This window comes from Acinonyx jubatus, chromosome A2, assembly GCF_027475565.1.
Source record: "Acinonyx jubatus isolate Ajub_Pintada_27869175 chromosome A2, VMU_Ajub_asm_v1.0, whole genome shotgun sequence".
NCBI lineage: Eukaryota > Metazoa > Chordata > Mammalia > Carnivora > Felidae > Acinonyx > Acinonyx jubatus.
This window is the reverse complement of record NC_069383.1, coordinates 22,411,170-22,431,877: the sequence shown is the minus strand read 5'-3', so window position 1 is coordinate 22,431,877 and position 20,708 is coordinate 22,411,170. Positions and strand designations below refer to the sequence as shown.

The window sequence follows — 20,708 nt, the reverse complement described above, 5'->3', positions numbered from 1 at the left end:
CAGGCTGGCCGCCAACAGGCCGGGCGGAGAAGAGGGAGGTGGCAGCGTCTGCACCCTGGCACTTCTCGACGTGCCTGCTGGAGGCGCGTCCAGGGCTCCGGGCCACCAGCGGGAGCAGTGGCGTGGGGAAGGAAGAGTAGCAAGGGGTGGTGGCAGGGGCCGCCCCTACAGCCTTGAATGTTGTGGTCAGAGTAGAACTTTCCAGCCAGGCTCTTTACTACGGATCCGGTGGGGATGGGGTGGGAGGTGGGCACGGCAGTTGGGTTGGACGGGAGGGCAGGGCTGGGATTAATGGGGTGTATGTGCAGAGGGGTGTGGGAGACGTGGCGAAGCTCCAGGCACAGAGAAAACCACGTTTTAAACTGAGCTCGCAACCCATCTAGACGTCCAACGTTGGGGGTGATGACCACAGACTGAAGCGAGGCTGGGGAAGACCAGCGCGTCTACCCAGAGAGGACACAGGACAGGAGCTGCAGGGACGGTGGCAGGTCTGCTGGGCAGGAATCCCAGACGGACGTGAGGACCACAGTGAGGGGGCGGTCACGGGTCTGAAATGAGGAGAGGTAACCTAGGGAAGGAGCCAGCGGCACCCACGGAGAAAAACCAGTATTGGCCCAGAGATACGGTCACGTTGCCGGTAAGTCCTCACGGCTGAGGGCGGGAGGGTGTGAACAGAACGATGCGATGCTCTCGTGCAGACTGGGCTGGGGGCACAGCAGGTGTCGGGACCACCTGCTCAAAGAATGCGGTGCTTCCAAGAGGACAGAGCCGGGTCGGTGTCGGTGTGGGGGACTGTTGGGAATGTGAGGAACGCTGTTAACTGTTCAGGGTGTCAGTGGCAACCGAGGGAAGGAGAAGGTGACAGGCGGTGCCCGGGGAGTGCGGCCCGGGGAGTGAGCTGGGCTTCCACCGCAGTGGTTCTTCCCGAGGATGGGGGGGTGGTTTTCACCCGAGGGGGGCTGTGGGCGCGGCCCCCAAGGCAGGCCTATCACAACATCTGAGGGGGAGCAGTGCTCTGCTCCAACAAGCACAAAACCAAAAAAACACAAAAAGAAACCCCTAAACCACGACCCGATGATGATGCTGAGAGGCGGTCTTGGGGGTCACGCGTCCTCGGGTGAGAATCGCTGGGTGGAAGGGGCAGAGTGGAGGGCGGGCGGAGAGGTGAAGCTTGAGCAGATGAGCCCCTGAGCCGGGGGTGCATGGGGACATCAGAGTCAGGACTGTGAGACACGGGGGAAGGGACGTGGGACCAGGAAGACAGCGAGCAAATGGATGTAGCCGAGAAGGCACCTGGCACATTGGGGGCTGGGTGCGGATTCACGGTCAGCGTGTAGGGAGTGGCGTGCCAAAGTGGTGTTCCCAGAGCTAGGGACGCTTCAGGACTCGGGCCGAGAGAGAGGAGAATGGCGATCGAAAGGAAGTTGTGTGAGCACCGTGAGCTCAGAGCACGGGGCGGGCTGTCCACGCAGAAGGAAGGGGCAGGCGGGACAGGAGACCACAGGGCTGATCATCTGGGGGAGAGATGCTGCCCGGGAGGCAGGAGGACCCAGGGCTCCTGCAGGTGGAGGCTGAGTGAGTGCAGTGGTGTTGGGCCATGTGGGCAGGGGCGAGGGCGGGAGGGAGGGTGGAAGGGAAAATGCGGTAGTGAAAGGAAAGAGGAAGGAGAATCAGAGGAACAGCCTTCCGGAGAGCACTGTAGGGAGTGTGTGCAACGAAGGGGTCCGAATGGAAACAGGAAAGGTCACAGGAGGGACGTGTGTGGGGCCCAGGTGGCCAGCAGAGTGTGGGTCCACAGGACGTGAGCAGGGGCTGGCGGGAGAGTGTGCGGGTTCAGTACCGTATGTCTGAAGCAGAGAAGACGGAGGGGAGTTGGGGGGCGGGTGAGGGAGCGAGCAGGGAGCACACAGCAGAGAGGACGGCGGAAGCAGCTGGACGACTCAGAGGGTAGCTGAAGGAACGTCACGTGGCTCAGGTAGCGGGACGGTTCCGATGTCATGTGTGCGGTAGACAAGCAGAGCAGGAGAGGCAGGGGGGCGGGCCCTGGAGGCCCATCAGGCGATGGCCCATCAGTCCGCAGCAGGTGGGAGAACATGGTGGGGGAGAGGTGGTCCGAGGGGCAGGAGTGAGAAGGGGCAGGTGAGGGCCTCGCAAGTAGGGCAGGAGAGGCTGGGGAGGGTCAGGGAATGAATGTCCTGTGCCGAGAGGGATGGCAGAGGGCCCGGGGGAGGGAGCGGACGAGAGGCATCCAGAAACTGCCCCCCAAATGTGGACAAGGTATTGAAGAACCAACCCCCGGCCCCAGGAGGAAGAGGACAGCCTGCGAGGAAGCAGGGGTGGGGGGAGGCGGCCAGAGGAGAGGAGTCAGGAGAGCTGGTGGCCCGTTTAAAATGTTGGGGACAACGCTGTCAGTGCAGGGCATGGTGAGAAGATGAAAGGTCAGAGAAAGGACCAGGGAATGACCTCCCAAGTGGCCGACCCGAAACGTAGAGGGGTTAGCAGCGACATCAGCAGCAGGTGGATTCAGTACAGCACACTGGGACAAAGGTCCTGTCAAGAGGAAGAAGATGTGGCGGAAAAGACCCGTGACCCCTTCACGTGCCCGGCAGGTGGTAGGTGAAGAAGGACAGGACGCTGTGGATGGAGCAGAGTGTCTCTGAGCACACTGATGCTGCACACGGCGTAAAAGAGACAGTGGGGTCTGGAGAAAGCCGTGAGAAGGTGGTCGTGGGATGGGATTTGTGTCAGGGGAGTCAACGGGACGAGAAGAGCGGCAGGCAGTGGGGGAGGAGGAGACAACCTGTGGCCGCCTGCGGGGCTCGGGTTTGGTAAAAGGGCCTCAGGGAGAACGGAACCGCGCCCTGAAGAACTTCCCAGCAGCGGGATGTCGGCAGGTCTGGGGGCAAAAGGGGAGGCCCGTGTGCTCATAAGGCCCGATGGTGGGAGCCCGCTAATGAATGTAAGAACGCATAGGTGCTGCTGTGTGACTGTGTGACAGTGTAGAATATTACAGAATATTTACAGCCGAATAAAGCCACATTGGTACGGTGCCGTCACTTGGACTTTGAAAGGACGGCACTGGGCGCCGGTAACCGTGAATGCCACAGACGGTGACGCGCCATTTATACGTTCGCTGTTTTTCCAACGGAAGGGAGCGGAGGAAAAGTGGAAAGAAGTGGCTGAAATGAAATTGGAATTAAGCTGACAGTAGACTTAACTAAGTAATCTCGCAACTATTGGGCAACATTATAATGGTGATGATCCACAGTGCTGCCTGTCAGCTTGATCACAGTTAATGGGATAAAGGGAACTGGGAGAAATATGTAAACATAAATTGTTGTAGAGAAACAGGTGGCTGCCTGCAAACTATCACGTAATCGCGTGGAAGCTGGCCGACTCGGGAGAATGCACGGCCGTCCAGAGCTAAGTTCGGGAAGCGAAGCCTGGACGGAGGGCACCGGCTGCAATCCTCTAGTGCTTCTGGTGTCCAGATATGAAGGTGCGAGTAAGCCGTGAGAGGAATTTGGAGTGATGAGAGTAGGTTAAGGAGGAAGTTCCCGAGTGGAACCCGGCCTGAGTGCTATGACCAAGCAGAGGTCTTTTCCCTACAGTCAAAAGAGGGAAAAGAGGAAATGAGCGGATATGCCACCTTTGTGGTGCATCGTGGAGAGGGGTTATCGTTTAAGAACGGCAGCAACAAAGGTTTGTACCCTGACCACGGTGTGACGAGGGACAGGATGGGGAGATGGGTTGAAAGCCGCACAGCGGGAATGTTAGAAATTTCAGCGTTTGAGGAAAGCCAGGGCGGGTACAAGGAGGAGGGGCAGGTGAAAGGAGATCTGAAACTGGGAATGTTGGTCCAGCTCGTGGGTCAAACTGGAGGAATATGGATTCTAAGGCTGGATGGATACAGATTCCAGTGATCAAGGCAGAGGGAAATGGTGGTTGAACACTAATTTCGACCTATCCTACTTTTTAAAGATCTGAGTAAAAACACAGATTATGTGCTTAGCTTGGAAAAGGGCAAAGTTTCCCGAGGGGCCGTGAAGAAGGATCCCTGTGAGTGGCCGGAGGTGGGTAAAAGTGAACAACTCTGATGCAGATTTTACTTAATTGCAACTGTTCATAGTGTCGGGAGTTATATTATTAATATCGAACACCAAGTAATAGGATGGAGACCACAGATTCGTAAGAGGTAGGAGCCCATCGGAATCCTGCGGTAGCTCAAGAGCAGACGGAGGTTAAGGAGGTGCAGGTACCAAGTTGAGCACAGTTACGAATTGTTATGTGGGAGGCGGCGTCCCTAATGACAGAGAAAAGAGGCTCCTATACCTGGACTATTAAACTGGATCTTCGGATGGGTATCTTCTGTTGAAGACTTTTTAAGTGAGTTATTTAAATGAGTGAAAATGCTTTGAGACGAGAACTATGATGCACTCAAGGCCTGACAGTCCAATAATAAAAGCAATATAGGGGGTCACAGTGGTTGTGAATCATAATGGAACAAAAAGCTCAACAGGCAGGGGGCATCCTAGAGGTCGGGTGGGGGAAACAGTCCTAGAACGTTGCACATACCCGTAGTCTGTGCTCTCGGGGTGCAGTAAACCTTGAGAGGAAAGCAAGTTGCTGAATGGGAAAGGGTGAGAAGAAAGAACGCTGCCCTGAAAGCTTTTCTAAGCATGTCTGCACAAAGGAGGAATGGCCGGAGGACCGAAGACCAGTAGGACTAACTGAATAGAGACCTGGGATAATGGTCAGCTTCCCACAAACGGCCCGTGGTTTGAGGGGAGGATTTACGGGACCATGTTGATGTTGGGCTCGAGTACATTTATTTTATCAGATGGCGTTTAGATTTTTTGCCCACGTATAAAGTAAGGGGGAGTGAGAAAGTTTAAAGATATAGCACAGACCAAGATAACCGTGGGAACCACTTCCTGGAGGTCAGAGGGTATGTCCTATGAACTGTGGAAGACTTGATTTTAAAGAGGATAAAGGTAGAAAGTGCATAGTTCCACGACCGAAACAACAACAGCTTCTGTTTATTGAGTGTTTACTATGTGTCTGGCACCATGCTAATCACCTTATTTAGTTTCATTTCATCTTTACGACAATCCTAACAAGCTTATGGAAATCTAAGAATTTGTCCAAGTTACCCAGTCCGTATGTAGCAGATCCAGATCCCAATCTGTCTCTCCCCAAAACCTATATTCCTTTCTATTATGATATACAGTTTTCAAGTTGAAAAAAATCAGTCTGTAGAATTTCTGTGTGTGTGTGTGTGTGTGTGTGTGTGTGTGTGTGTGTGATTGTATGGAAAATATACTTTTTGAAATAAGTAGAAGTAATATATAGATCTTCAGGTGATTAGAAAAATTCACAGTATTTGCAATGGGGAAAACGCAAAAAAAAAAAAAAAAAAAAGCAAAAAAAAAAACAAAAAAAAAAAACAAAAACGGGGTGGTGGTGGTGGTGGTGAAAGACTCTTATTACCATCTATGTCCTGGTATTTCACTTCTGTTCTTTGCACAGCAAAGACTTTGAATTGGCCATAGGTTAAAAATGTTAGAGTTTCTGACCAAGACTAAAGAATAGAAAGGAGTTTGATTTTAAGCAGGTATACGATGGGTCGACTAAAAATCGACTACTAACAATTAAATTTTAAAAGTCCGACTGTCGAGACAAAACTCCGTTTCTTTTCTCCAAGACGCAAGGACGAGAGTTTATAACTATAAACAGTTTAACACAAATCGGAACACCCTTTGCCAAGTTTAACAGAGAACAAAGAAAACTCTCCAAGTGCCAAATTTTTATGAACAACATACTAACACACCATCAAGCAAAAGAGTCCATAGCCAGCAGACCAAAGGTTGAAACCTCTGGGCTAATTTGTAAGATCTGTGTTTTCAAAATAAAGTAACTCCTTAGAAAGGAGGGGTGAGGAAACCTTCCCGATACTTCCTCTCTTGGTAGAAATGTTTTTTCTTATCGTGGTTTGCTCCTGTACAATGTAATTTCTGTACTTTCAATATTGTTGTTTTCTGTATTTTGATATTGTAAAGTTGTATCTGTTGTATTCTGTTAAGACCACTCCCTGGGGTGTGAGGCACCTGACTTAGTTATCCAAGTGAGCCTGGGGAATTGGGAGGAGCTCGCATTCTCAGCTGGGAAGGGCTTGATTCTTCAGTGAGTTCAGCATTTTGCTTCCCTTTAAAATTAAGTTGCGAAGTAATGGCATCCCTTAAAAACCAGAAACCTTAGAAGTACAATAAGGGGAGGACTTTTGAGAAAAGGAGAGGTGGCTACTGGGGGGAAAAAAAACAATGATGCAGTGCAGTTTCCCAGGATGATGGCTGAAGCCCAGGGCTGTGTTAAGCCTGGGCCCAGATACTGGTTTGGACCAAGGGAAAATAAAGCTAGCTTTACTGAAGAGCACAGTACAGCCCATTTCATTGGTGGCTGGTGGACATACTTTCGACAAATGTAACCAGAGGGAAACAGACCAGGAGAGAAAGTGAAGCCGGAAGGGGATGGAGCTAGAGGAACTTCATAAAGGGATCAAGGAGGTGATCAGAAGTCAAAGCCAGATGGCCTAATGCTTGAAGGAGAAATATTGAAGGCCAGATAAGAAAGTGCCTTCCTACCCAGGGGGTTATGGATCCGGGGTGGTTGCAGGATGGAAATGTAGGTCCGACTAGGGCCAGAGGGAACCACCTGGGGTTCAGACCCAGCAACGGTGCCAACTTGAATCTACCTCGTGCTAGAGTGAGTAGCCTGGTCTATCGTCCGACGCAGAGGAGATTGGGCAGGGGCTCCCAGAACCAACATCTGAAGAGGGAGTTGGGAGAGGGGCTAAGAGAAGGCAGGTTAAGCCCCAGACGGAACTGAATGATGACCAGGGATAACTATTTACTAGTACTTTTACGATTTCTTGTAACTCTGTAACTTCCCCAGTATTTGTTAATTTTGTTAACTTCTGTTTTTTCCTGTACCGGTAGTAAAAATTGTTTTTTCGTGTACTGGTAGTAAAAATTGTTTTTTCCTGTACTAGTAATAAAAATTGTTGAAAACATCAATGCGATAGGTGTGCTTATTTCTGTAAAAACTGGCTAACAGTGTCGGAGTGAATCCGAGAAGAGCTCAGGTGGGAAAACGGGAAAAGAAAATCAAGTGCAATAAATACTTGACATTCATTCAGAGAGGTCGGTCACAAGACCTCAAACCCCAAGTTTGTACATCCTGTTGGCCCTAGCCGTTGGCTCTCCTTCAGAGGTCTCCCCACCCCTCCCTCAAGAGCGCATATGGGCCAAGGAGAGACTTCCAGTGCCCTTCCCAAATGTGGAGATACAGAGGCTGGCTAAGCCACTCGTCAGGATGAGTCCTACTCTCAGACTTGTGCTGTAGGACCCCCAGAAACGATGATCTTAAAATGCCATGGAGCTACTGAATACAAAGTCCTTAGGAGGCCCCCGAAAAAAATCTTGAGAAGTAGGCTACGATCCTTCACAGGCGACACCAGGTACACGAACCCCCATTCGTGGTCACACTGTTACAACAGAAAGCACGGGTTCCTTTCGGAGCCACCGCCGTATACGTTCAGTTTAAACGTCCCGCAAGTATTACTTAGAGACCTGGTCATAAAATTGGTATTTCTGCAGGAGTTAATTTTATCAATATAAATATACCATCATTGTCATTGCATGTAATTCTGGAAGAGAACCATATTCCTGACCCCCAAACATCTGCCCAGACGTTTAAGAGCTCAAGTTGCCCTGCGTTCTGAACCTCATCTCCTCCCTTCTGTGGGTTAGTACCTGCTGTCGAATCATCATCAGGCAAACGAACAAGAGTGTAACATATTCCTGGTTGGTTATAAGGGAGGCTGGGGGCTGGGATGCAGCAGAGCACTTCGTAGGAATCTGATGGTTCCACCTGCACTGTCACTTTCTCCAGCAGCTGGTCATTGAGAGTATTGGTGCATTCAAACTGAAAAGTGAGCAGACAGAAAAGCTATGGTGGAGGAGAACCGATTTCCAGCAAGTTGTTCCTTCCCACCCATAATCCACAACTCTGTTCTGGGACCCACTGTCCCTTTCCTGTCTACACTGTCCTGCAGGTCCCCTCCTAAGACTTCTCTCGAGGCAACACGACAGCCTTGAGTTCTTTTTGTTTGTATTATTCATCCGTTTTTTGCTTCTTCCTGAGACTGCGGTCTACGGAACAAGACGGCAGAAGTCTGACAGCTAAGAAGCAAACTGAAATCCAAGTTCTTGGAACAAGCCACTTAATTTACCCTGATGTTAAATGAGGGTTATTTTTTAATAGGTTATATACTTGATGTTGTGCCAGCTACTTCAGACATCTCGGTTTCACGTCCTTTTAAAGTTTAACCGTCATTGATTTTGAGATTGAAAAAGATAAAAAATAAATAAAAAATAAAAAATAAAAAAATGAAAAAAATAAAAAATAAATACAGTTTAACCATCGTATGAAGGCATTTCTACAGCTACTGAGTCAGGGAAAAAACCCAGAAATGAGGCCAAGTTACTGCTCAGTAAAATCATAATCATAAACTAGAATCATACACCAAAGGGGAGTCGATACTCATCTCTAAAGCACACGGAGCCAGGGCGGGAACCGGGATAGCCCTTCTCTCACCTGGAACACGATGTGATCGGTAAACATGTGCTTGATACAACGAACAAAATATTCTGTCTCTGCTTCTGTAAGTTGAACAGGCTCAGAAGACTTGAACAAGGGTCCTAGGTTCATAAACTCGGGAACGGCGGCCATTTGTTCTTTCAAGGAGAAAAAAAAAAAAAGTCACAGAGGAAAAGACATGCCTCTGGGTGCCTCAAATGTTTTAAGTTGCCGCTGCTTCACTAACAGTTGGAAGGCTCTACCAGAATGTCCCCGAGCGTTAGTGAAGTCATCTTTTATGAGAGTTTATCTATTGAATTACTACAAAGAAAAATAAATAAATTCCTAGTATTGTAAAATTTGAGTTCCCCATTAACCAAGACACCTCGTAAGAACAACTCTCCCAGTTAGTGACTTAGCAGTTGGAAATTGAAAAGTCCCAGGGATTCCAGGTAGCCGCCACTCATGACGATAAATGATTCGCACAAAGGTTTCCAGGGCTGAAAATTAATCAACTTGAATAAAAGTAGTGGACTTCATTATATTTACCGTGCCTGGGGTGCGAGACTATTACTTCTACCCATTAAGTCATCATACCTTGGAAAATGTCTTGCCTGGAAGGAGCCAGCTTCTCTGGCTTGGTAGCCACGAGTGTGATTTCTGCAAAGACAGATGTGAACAGTCAAATGAGCCTCCCGCCCACTGTCAAGCTAAAAAACGCAGACAGAAACTTCTAGCGGATGTACAAGGAGCTATTCCCTAAATTATACCAGTCGGTTCTCTGTCCCCCTTTTCAGAGAGATGCTCATATTGAAATGTATTTAGTGAATGTAGTTTGTGAAATAATCAGTGGCCCTAAAAATCCAGAATTTGCTTTAAAGGGACCAGGACGTCCCCAAAAAACCAAACTACTAAAAGGCACAATTTATACAACAGACCTCATGACCGAGACAGAAAGATGAGTTGTGTCCTAATAGAAAAACTGAGAATGTGGAAGGTTAGAAGATCTCTCTCCTCCTCACCTCGAGCCACTAAACTCTTTTCTTTTTTGAGTTTTAAAGTGAGATATTCTTTGGGAATATTTTTTATGAGCTTGTTCCATACACTCTTTCACAACAAGCCTCCGGTAGCAAAATTAAGAATTTCCCAATCTCAGAAAATAAAAACGGCAGCTGGCAGCATAGTCACTGCCCTGAGACACGCAGTGACCACGAACTTCACACGCGGGAACACTTAGCAGCGAGAGAAGAAAAAACTCAATCTGGGTCATGTTTCATACTCTATGAGACGACCAGGAAAAAACTTTTAAAAACCCTAATTAAAAAAATACATCCGGGGCGCCTGGGTGGCTCAGACGGTTGGGCGTCCGACTTCGGCTCAGGTCATGATCTCGCGGTTCGTGGGTTCGGGCCCCGTGTCGGGCTCTGGGCTGACAGCTCAGAGCCTGGAGCCTGCTTCCGATTCTGTCTCCCTCCCTCTCTGCCCCTCCCCCACTCACACCTCTGTCTCTCTCTCAAAAATAAAGATTAAAAAAAATAATAAAAAATAAAAAACACACCCAGGGACACCTGGGTGGCTCAGTCAGTTAGGCCTCCAATTCTTGATTTTGGCTCAGGTCATGATCTCACAGTTAGTTCGTGGGTTCAAACCCCACGTCGGGACTCTGTGCTGACAGTGCAGAGCCTCCTTGGGATTCTCTGTTTCCCTCTCTCTCTGCCCCTCCCTGCTCTCTAAATAAATAAACATTAAAAAAAAAAAATCCATGTTAGTTCCATAAGATTCAGGAGCGACGATTAAACAAATCAAAGAAGTCTTTGCGAAAATATACTAACAGCATATTTCACTGGTGCAAAATCACTCTCACATAGGAAAACTAACAGTAAAGGGTTCCCGTTACCTGCTTTCTGTTCAAAGACAGGAGCCATAGCAAGAGGAATGGATTTCATGTCAAAGGGCTTTTCTGAAGGCTCCAACGTGTACTGGTGTAAGGCTTTCTCCATCCCCGGCACAGAGACAGTGAGGCCTACAAAATAGAAATCTCAGCATTCTAACTCCTTGCCAATCCTAGGATCCAGACAGGCCCAGATGTGTAGTATTTATCTAAGCTTTCTGAAGAAAGAGAAGGATTAAGCCACAGACTTTATAACTTAAATGGTTAAAAACGAAGCTGTCTTATAAGACTGCCTTCTAATTTTGCCCAAGGAAGCATGGGAGCAGAGCATCCAGATATCCAACAAATTAGAAGTACCTTCCAGGAAAGAAAGCAACTTAGCCACGTGGGAACAACCGTAACATAGAGGGAAAAGGTAGAGCCAATCCAGAGGAAGTTCAAGGAGAACCAGCAACAAGCAGTGCTCTCCGGGCCTTTACATACTTTCGGTTCCCCTAGAAATGGAAGCGCATGCAAAGACAAACGACAAGCATGTGCCTAGTGAAGTCGGCTCTTAATGCAGATCACAAGATAATGCTTCCAAGATGCCATTTGGGGACCAAAAACGTATTTGTCTCCATTCCTGGCTCTCACTGACCGTTGAAGATGTAGGTAGCATTCAGTGACATCTGCCTCTGCTGCAGCACATTCAGATAGAAAGTAGCTCTGTCCCGAACCTCATCATCAGTATCCATCATACACCTGTCCAGGGGACACAGAAGAGGCCTGTCACAGCATCCTCAAGTTTTCCGAGAGCTTGCTTTCCCACCATACCCAAACGACACAGAGCAGGCTATCCGACACTACCTTTGGAAAAGAGCTCAACAGCCAACAGTGGATCCTACAATCTCCATAAATTTGGGAGACTGTCCTGAACTGGTAAAGAAATAGGGTCTTTATGAACCAGAAGCACTATGTAAGCAGGCATTAAAATGATTAGGAAGAATACAAAAACATGAGATAGCAGGTTGGAGTCTAGTCTTGAATATGCAGCCACATGACCCTGGTAAAGACTCAGACTTCTTCATCATTAAGAGATGGGACCATTATGCTTTCTAAGGATACTAAAAAGGATTCAGAATCCAGCCACTGTTACTCCTCAAATGGCAGTTTGTTTTACTTCAACCAGCCAGCCTTTAGCTTATAATTTTTCTGCTTCAATTATAAGATGTAATCACAGAGTATTTGCTAAAGCAGATCTTTTCCTCATCAAGTAGGGAACCATGGAAACCATGAAAAGCTGATTTTTCAACTCTCCATAGTGAATCACTTTGAAGTTGGCCCCTATTCTGCAAATTGAGGCACATATATTTAAGTCACTTCCTCAAACTCCACGGGAGAAAGTCAAAATCAAATCTACGTGTGCACACACAATTACTAGAAAGATAACAAAAATGCCATTCGCCCCTGACTTATTCCATCAGTTCTACTCTTAGGCTCCACGAAACATTTGATATGGTACAATGAAGCATTGTCTGTTCAGTCATATGGCGTCCTTAAAAAAAAAAAAAAGACATACTTACCTTTGTAAGAGGACAAGGATGCTTGGGAGAAGATTCTCATTTTGAGCCCCAAATTTAGCCAAAGCACTCACAGCGGCTACAATGAAGCATAAGACAGAACAACATACATACTGTATTGGTTTCTCAGGGTTACGCAGTAATTATTCAAAAAACGAAAAACAAAACAAAAACCAAAAAAAGAGGCTTCCCCGTGTTCAGTGGGAATAAACTCTCTTAATTTGTGTATTTCTTGATTTTATCTCTTTGACCCATTTAAGCCTAACTAGAAATCTGCAGGCCCAAGACAGCTATGGATAGGAAAATTCTCTATGCACTGAGAAAAAAGAATCATATGTGTGTGTGTGTGTGTGTGTGTGTGTATACATATATGTATATGTATGTATACGCATATATGCATATATATGTATATGTATATGTATGTATGTATGTATACACATATACATATATACATACATATACATATACGTATATATACGTATACATATACATACATATACATATATGTGTGTATATATACATATATACACACATATACACATATATATACATATACATACATATACACATATATACATATACATATATGTGTATATGTATATATATGTGTATATATGTATGTATATGTATATATATATGTATATGTATATATACATATATATATGTGTATATGTATATATGTATGTATATATGTATGTATATGTATATATAGGCCTTCCTCCACTCTGACCACAGCCCCCTGTATACCACAGTGACGTAATTAAGCTCTAACACAACCAACCAGCCCCAAGCATAAAAAGCAACTCTACTATTAAATTCACTCCATTCAGGAAAAGATTTATTGCTTACCTAACTTTTGTCGGGAGTGGTGCCGGGGGTAGAAAGAGAAAAGACACAGTCCCTGATCTCAGGGAGTTGGACTCTAGTGGAGAAGACAGGTAAGTAAAGAGACAATGACAACGTGGTAAAGTCCACGGCAGAACTACATCCAGGATGCTACGTGAGAAGAGAGAGAGAGGAGCCTAAATCAGAACAGCTGGAGAAGGGACCCAGGGATGGACGCTTGCTACCTGCGCTAAAACTTGAGGGGACAAGTCAAGTTAGCCGGAGGGAAAGGGCGGGGAAGGAGCGCCACAGGCAGAGAGAACAAATCCAAGGCAGGGGGAGGCAGTGACACGACGGAACAGGTACGCTTGAGCCTCACGCTTCTTAGGACCGGACATCGAATACGGGGCACACCTGCGTATTTGTAACAGGGCGCATTACGAACCGGCTGTTCGTAAGCAGACTCTGTGCGCCAAGGCCATTTTGGAAGCCAAGTGTGGAGAACAGACTGGACCCCTGTGAGACTACCATGCGGTCGGACTAGGCGGGCATCTGAAATGGAGGAGGGCCTACACCAGCACTTGGGGAAACAGAAAAGAGAGAATGCAGAAACGCTAAGGCGGCGGAGTTGACGTGACTTTGTCAGGGGGCCGATGGGGCTTCTAAAACGGCAGAATACGCTTCCGTCTTCACGGCTGAGTGGATGGTAAAGGTGAGGACTTCCGTTTGGGTTGCATCTGAAGTGCCTTAGGCAGGGGCATACAAGTTCAGGAAAGAGACCCGGGACCGCAATGCCACGGCATAGCGGTGGAGCTCGGAAAAGGACCCCCACAAAAGACAGCGTTATAGCCATTAGTACGAAGTGTGTGTATTCTCAAGTGTGTATTTTTTGAGGGTGTATTTTTAAGTTGGTAAGACAGACCCTCAAGGGAAACGAGCATTTTAAGGAACGAAAGAGAAGCCTTACAAATCAGACCGGGGAGGGACGGAAGTCACGGGCTCTCGTGGACACCGAGCGGAGAGTTTCAAGATGTGTTCAGCCACTCATTCAGGCCGAAGGAGGTGAACAAAGGTAAGAACTTGATTTTCCAACTAGCTTATCGGTAATTTTAAAAATTAGCTTCGGAGGGCTTTTAAGGGAGAGAGCCAGTTTATCGTGCGTTGAAGAAAAAAATGGGGAATAAATTCACGGAGGCAGTTAGTAACGGCTGCTTCAAGTTTACCTGACAGGGGAGGTATAGTCAATACCTAGTAAGAAACAGTGCATCAGAGGAAGGTTTATATATATATTTTTTTATAAATTTTCTTGAATATTTATTCATTTTTTGAGGGAGAGAGAACAAGAACAAGCAGGAAAGGGACAGAGACAGAGAAGGAGACACAGAATCCGAAGCAGACTCCAGGCTCTGAGCTGTCAGCGCAGAGCCCGACGAGGGGCTCAAACTCACGAACCGCGAGATCATGACCTGAGCTGAAGTCGGACGCTTAACCGACTGAGCCACCCAGGTGCCCCAGTTTATATTTTTAATAGGAGAGCTTTTTACCTGTTCATATGCTCAGGGGAAGGAATGATTAGAGAGGAGGAAGTAAAAAAAAATGTCCTAAGATCTCTTGAAAAAGTCACTTAAAAATACACACACACACACACAAACACACACACACACACGCACACACTTCATACTAATGGCTCTAAGTCTGAAAAAAACCACCTGATCCCATCACAGCATTCCTATCATACTGAAAGTCAAGAGTTATCTGTCTCTAACCAGCAGCAGAAATCCGGATGGAAACCGAGCGCCAACCAAGAGCTGCGTTATCTGGCCCAAGTAGGTCCCAAGCCCCGACCCTCACTCAGACCTTGCAACTTCATTTTCCAATTTCATCACCACCCCCCCTGAGTTAATAAGCATTTCAGAGGATTAGGAGTCCCGTCGGTACCAGCGTTCCAATGACTCACCAGCTCTGACAGCCTCGTTCTCCAGTACGACCCTATTAAAGATAAAGCGGATATACTTGGAGGGGACGGGCGTTCTGGGGCCCTCTTTGCCCAACAAGTGTAGAATCTTAGTGGCCAGAACAGTGTGCTCACAGTCCTCAATGAATTCACAAAGGTGGGCTAGACCGGCTTCTTTACCCTCGGGGTTCTCTTCCACAATGCTGATTATGCAGTCCACGATGGCTCGCTTATATTCAAAGCCTCCCTGGCAAAAGAGAAAACAGCCATTCATTCGGAGGAGGACGCTTTTTGAAGAAATGCGTCTAACTCCGGGGCTCAAGCTTATCATATTCAAATTTCCTTTCCTTTCCCTTCTGAAAGAAACAAAAGTGTCTGGGCTCCCAGTGCTAAAACAACAGCATGTTTAGTGATGAGAAGACGGCAACCAGAATTAAGCACACTATTTCGGAGGCATGCTGAGAGGATAAAGCTGTTTTAAATAACGACGGATGGGATCTCATGGGAATCGGTAAGAATTTGAGAGAGCAACTTTCTATGATGAGAATGTGTCTTGTCTACCTACATCATCTCGGAGCATGTTGGAGAGGAAAGTCATCATGACGCTGTGCTTTCGAGGGTATTTCTGGCAGAGAGCACTGATTGCCTGTACAACCACCACCTGTAGAAAAACACAGAAAGGATGTTCGTCTCTACAGCTTTAGCTACGAGGCACACTTTGCCTCTTACTGGCTGCAAACTAAGAAGGCGCTGTAGTTACCTCAAATGGCAATAAGGCTTCTCCGTGAAGGACCGGGTAGGAGGGCTCAAAGGAAAATAAACAACAATTTTCAAGAGACCCCATCCCCTTGCTCCAAGCACATAAGCCCAGAAAAATTTTAAAGTCAACAGTGAAGAGAAAAAGCGTCAACAGACCGATTTCCGTAGAAGAAAGAGTTACTGAGGAACTAGTTCACAAAATGGTTTCTAGGAAAATGTTACCACAACTTAACTTTAAAGACCAGTGTCAAGAAGTAAGTAGGGTGTGAAATTTTACCCTACTTGCAAGCTAACACGTTAGTCTGCAATTTCATGGATTGCTGGGAGAGAAAACACGGGACTCCTGGATCAGAGATGGGCGGCTAAATACTCACAGCAATGGCAGTAGTTAGAGCATCAGCATCTGGGGGCAGTATCCTCGGCCCCAATTCCCAGAGGGCAATGCGAAAAGGGCCACGGTAGCTCTCATTAGAGAAGAACCCTGAGGTATGGAACTCAAATAGTTTACATCTTTATTATACTGGACAGTGAGCATGCCTGCTTTTTGCTCTAGAGAAAGTACTAGGTGTATCTTCTAGGGAAAGGTGGAAACCTGCCTTTTAATTTTTTAATTTGTAAATGTTTACTTATTTTTGAGAGAGAGAGACACACACACACAGTGCGAGCCAGGGAGGAACAGACAGAGAGGGAGACACAGAATCTGAAGCAGACTCCAGGCCCTGAGCTGTTAGCACAGAGCCCGATTGGGCGGGGGGGCTCGAACCCGCGAACCGTGAGATCATGACCTGAGCCGAAGTCAGACGCTTCACCCACTGAGCCACCCAGGCAACCCAGTTTTATTATTTTTTTTAATGTTTATTTATTTTTGAGACAGAGCGAGAGAGAGCATGCGTGGGAGAGGGGCAGAGAGAGAGGGAGACATAGAATCTGATGCAGGGTACAGGCTCTGAGCTGTCAGCACAGAGCCCGACGTAGGGCTTGAACCCATGAACCATGAGATCATGACCTAAGCTGAAGTCGGACCCTTAACCAACTGAGCCAACTAGGCTCCCCTGTCCTTTACTTTTAGAGGGAGAAGCTATTATCTCTAAGGCTGGAAGAGATCTTGAACTACACAAAGGGAACATGTACATGCGTAACTAATGAGATCTAATGGATACAAACGTGTATAATAGCAACAACAGACAATATCAGAAAAGCATTTTAAGAACATTCAAAACTAACATAAACATAAAGGCACAATAGTACGCTTGAACAAATTAAAAGATATCCCTTGTTCTCGGATAGGATGTCTCAACAACATCAGGATGATATCTGTTCTCCCCTACGTTAACTTACAAAGTCAATGTGATCCCAATAAAAATGTCAATGAGATTTTTCATGAAGCTAGACAAGTTAGTACTGAAATTCACAAGGAAAAATAAACGCGTAAGAATAGCTAGAGAAAAAAACCAAAGAGGGGGTATTAATCCTTCCTATAAAGCTCGTATATTTAAAATAGTGTGTGGTACTGATGTATGACTAAATGAACAACAAAACAGAACAGAAAGCCCAAAGATAGACCCACGTACGTATGGAAACTTCGTATATGATAAAGGGGGTGTCTCAAACCACTGGGGCAAAGACCCGTCTTTTAAATAAAATTTGGAGGCAGGGAGAGCGATGAAATAATCATTGAAAAAGGGTAAGATTAGATCCATTTCTCATACCGTATGTAATAATAAAACCCAATGGATCAGAGATTTAAATGTAAAACATGAAACTATATATACACTAGAAGAAATCATAGGTGAGTCCCTACTCACCCAATCAGAATCTATAATCTGAAGGGAAAGGCTTCTAACTACTCCCCAAAAGTCAAATGCAACAAGATGGACAAATCTGACTACATAAAAAGAACGAACTTTCGCATAAATAAAATATGAAAGACATCAGAAGAAAAGTCAAAAGACAAATGAGAAACGGGGAGAAAATATCACATTTCACAGATAAAGAGCTAATATCCCTACTATATAAAAAACCTGAAATAACTGAGGAAATAAAAGACCAAACTTCCTATAGAAGAAGATGGAGAAAAGAGATGAGCAAACAATATTCAAAAAGAATTATTAAATGATCTTCAAAAATGTAAAAAGATGTTTACCTTCCTTCATAAGAGAAACTCATTAAAACTACACTGAGATACATTCTCTCACCCATCAGGTTGGCAAAACTTCAAAATACAAGCCACTCTACTGGTGAGACTATGGGGAAGCTGGCACTCTATTACATTGCTGGTGCAATTTAGCATTCTGTACAAAACTGCCTGTCGATTTACCCTTCAACCTAGCATGTGACCTTCTAGGAAGTGACCCTGAGATGCACCTCCAACATTTTGAGAAAACATACGCACAAGGTTATCCACTGCAGTTATTTGTAATTGCAAAAGACTGAAACCTAAATGTCTAAGCACAGGAGGCTCATTCAGTAAGCTATACTACAAAATGACCGTCATAATCTCCCAAGGTTCCCCAGGATTCAAAATGTCCACCTGAATATACAGGCTACATTTGTTTTTTTTAAAGTCTAGATATATACTAGAAGGGAGTAAATAGAGCCAGTTATACTTCTTGGCTGACAATTAAATAAGAAAGAAATAATAACATCTTTCTACTTTAATTCTTTTAACTGAAATTTATTTTATTGTTCTTTTGATCATCTCTGACACATTCTCACCAGTTCTATTCAACACTGTAGTGGAAGTCCTAGTCATTTTAATTAGGCAAGAAGAAAAAGAAAGGGAAGGCTTTTAGATTGTAAATGAAGAAGTAAAACGGTCTCTATTCACAGATAACATGATTATTTATATAGACAACCCTAAGGAAGGCATAACAAGTACTAGAACCAATAAGGTTTCAGTATCAGAAAGGATACCAAGTTATGAGAAAAAAAAAAGTATTTTTATATACTACTAGCAAACAATAAAACAGAAATTTTAATAGAAAAAAAGCATAAAATATTTATAATTTAGCAAAAGATGAGCAAGACCAAGAGAGTAATTGGTAATAAACATTACTCAGAGACATTAAAGAAGACCTATATAAAGGCAGAGGTATACCATATTCATGAACTGGAAGAATATGGTTATGATGTCAGTTCTCCCCATATTTATTTATAGATTCAACATAACCCCAATCATAATCCTAACTGACTTTGTTTTATACAAATTATAAGCCAGCTCTAAATTTTATATGGAAATGTCAAGGACCTATAATATTAAAAAAGGGCAAATTGAAAGAACATACTACTTGACACTTAAAGAGGTACCATAAAGCTACATTAATCAATACAGTTTGGTAATGACACAGGATTGACAAAGAGATCAACAGAATATTCTAAGGAGCCCAGATATATACCTACAATTATATAATTGTCTGCTTTTCAGACAAAGATCTCAAAGCATTCCAATGGGGAAAAGAGAATTCTTTTCAACAAATTATGTTGGAATGACTAGATATTAGTATGGAAAAAACCTGAACTTATCACATGCAATACATAAATATTAATTCAAATTGGATCATAGGCCAAAATGTAAAAGCTGAAACCATAAAACATTTAAAAAACAAGAAAGTATCTTTAAGGCTTGGAAGTAGACAAAACAATAACAGTAAAAGAAAAAGATTAATAAATTAGACTTCAGAAAAATTTAACACTTTTGCTCATCCAAAGACACTATGAAGGGGCGCCTGGATGGATGAGTCGGTTAAGCATCCAACTTCGGCTCAGGTCATGATCTCACGGTTTGTGAGTTTGAGCCCCGCATCGGGCTCTGTGCTGACAGCTCAGAGCCTGAAGCCTGCTTCGGATTCTGTGTGTGTCTCTCTCTCTCTGCCCCTCCCCCGCTCATGCACTGTCTCTCTCTGTCTCAAAAATAAATAAGCATTAAAAAAATAATAAGACACTGTTAAGAAAAGAAATAGGCAAGCCAGAGACTGGAAGAAAACAATCATATTTAAACTTTTACCTTGAACTCGTCTGAGATTTCAGACACAAAAGAAGATATCTGTTTCATGAGCCTGTCCACACTGCTCTCACTCCCTGTTTTGAGGAGTGTAGTAATGGCCAGGGTAGCAATGCTTCTGTTTGAGTCTGTGATCAAGTTTTCTAAGTCCAGATTGCAGGCAGTAACAGCAGAGGGGTGCTTCATTGCCACCTTGTGGAAGGGCAAGAAAAATAAATTAAGCAAACTGCTATTGCTGAAGACCGGAACTTTAAAAAACAATGAAAGAAAAAAATAGAAATTTTAATTAAGGTAAGTGACTTTTAAAAATCTAAATGGGGGTGGGGGGGTGCGCCTGGGTGGCTCAGTTGGTTGAGCGTCCGACTTTGGCTCAGGTCATGATCTCACAGCTCATGAGTTCGAGCCCCGTGTCGGGCTCTTGTGCTGACAGCTCAGAGACTGGAGCCTGCTTCGGATTCTGTGTCTCCCGCTCTCTCTGCCCCTAACCCACTCACATTCTGTCTCTGTCTCTCTCAAAAATAAATAAACATTAAAAACAATTTTTTTTAATCTAAATGGGACAATATAGGTCCAAAGTAATTGTTTCAAGAAGAACATTTCCCATTAATACGGTATGAAATAGCATTTGGTAAATGATTAACTGCCAGAGTCATAGTGTATAACAGCATTTTCTCTTCCTAGGTTTCTATAACCTTTATAACAATATCGTAGTCCGTGTTTTATTACACTTGGCCTGTTTTTCTTTATAGTACATGTGTACGTGGATGTCTGTTCTACTAGATGTAAGGATCTCAGAGAATAGCACCTAGTGTTGTAAATACTGCTCAAAGAGTGTTAATGGCTTATCACTTAGAAAACATTTCTGTCTTTAAGCAAACTCCAGCCAAATTGGTTTGTTCATGCTCATCACAACATGTCTATCATCTGGCTTCTTTGCTTCTGTCAAAATTGTTCACCCCTCTGACTATCTCAATACTGGTATAGAATCCATTACCCACAATTTAAAAAAATTTGAAAACTCAGCAAAGCATTGGCATCGAAATTCATTTTAACAGGAAAATCCGACCCACACTAATGTAAAAC

At 44.9% G+C, this 20,708-nt stretch overlaps 1 protein-coding gene across 1 annotated transcript in view; it reads right to left on the bottom strand.

Moving 5' to 3' along the window:
* The window catches only part of COPG2 (COPI coat complex subunit gamma 2), a 115,562-nt gene that overhangs the window by 38,473 nt on the left and 56,381 nt on the right, over window positions 1-20,708 (bottom strand). The window contains exons 12-20 of the mRNA XM_027075484.2: window positions 19,629-19,817; window positions 15,432-15,527; window positions 14,870-15,113; window positions 12,091-12,166; window positions 11,166-11,269; window positions 10,535-10,660; window positions 9,235-9,297; window positions 8,656-8,795; window positions 7,812-7,983 (exon numbers count right to left, since the gene is read on the bottom strand). Coding sequence (XP_026931285.2) covers window positions 7,812-7,983; window positions 8,656-8,795; window positions 9,235-9,297; window positions 10,535-10,660; window positions 11,166-11,269; window positions 12,091-12,166; window positions 14,870-15,113; window positions 15,432-15,527; window positions 19,629-19,817 — 1,210 coding nt within the window. The remainder of the gene's footprint in view (window positions 1-7,811; window positions 7,984-8,655; window positions 8,796-9,234; window positions 9,298-10,534; window positions 10,661-11,165; window positions 11,270-12,090; window positions 12,167-14,869; window positions 15,114-15,431; window positions 15,528-19,628; window positions 19,818-20,708) is intronic.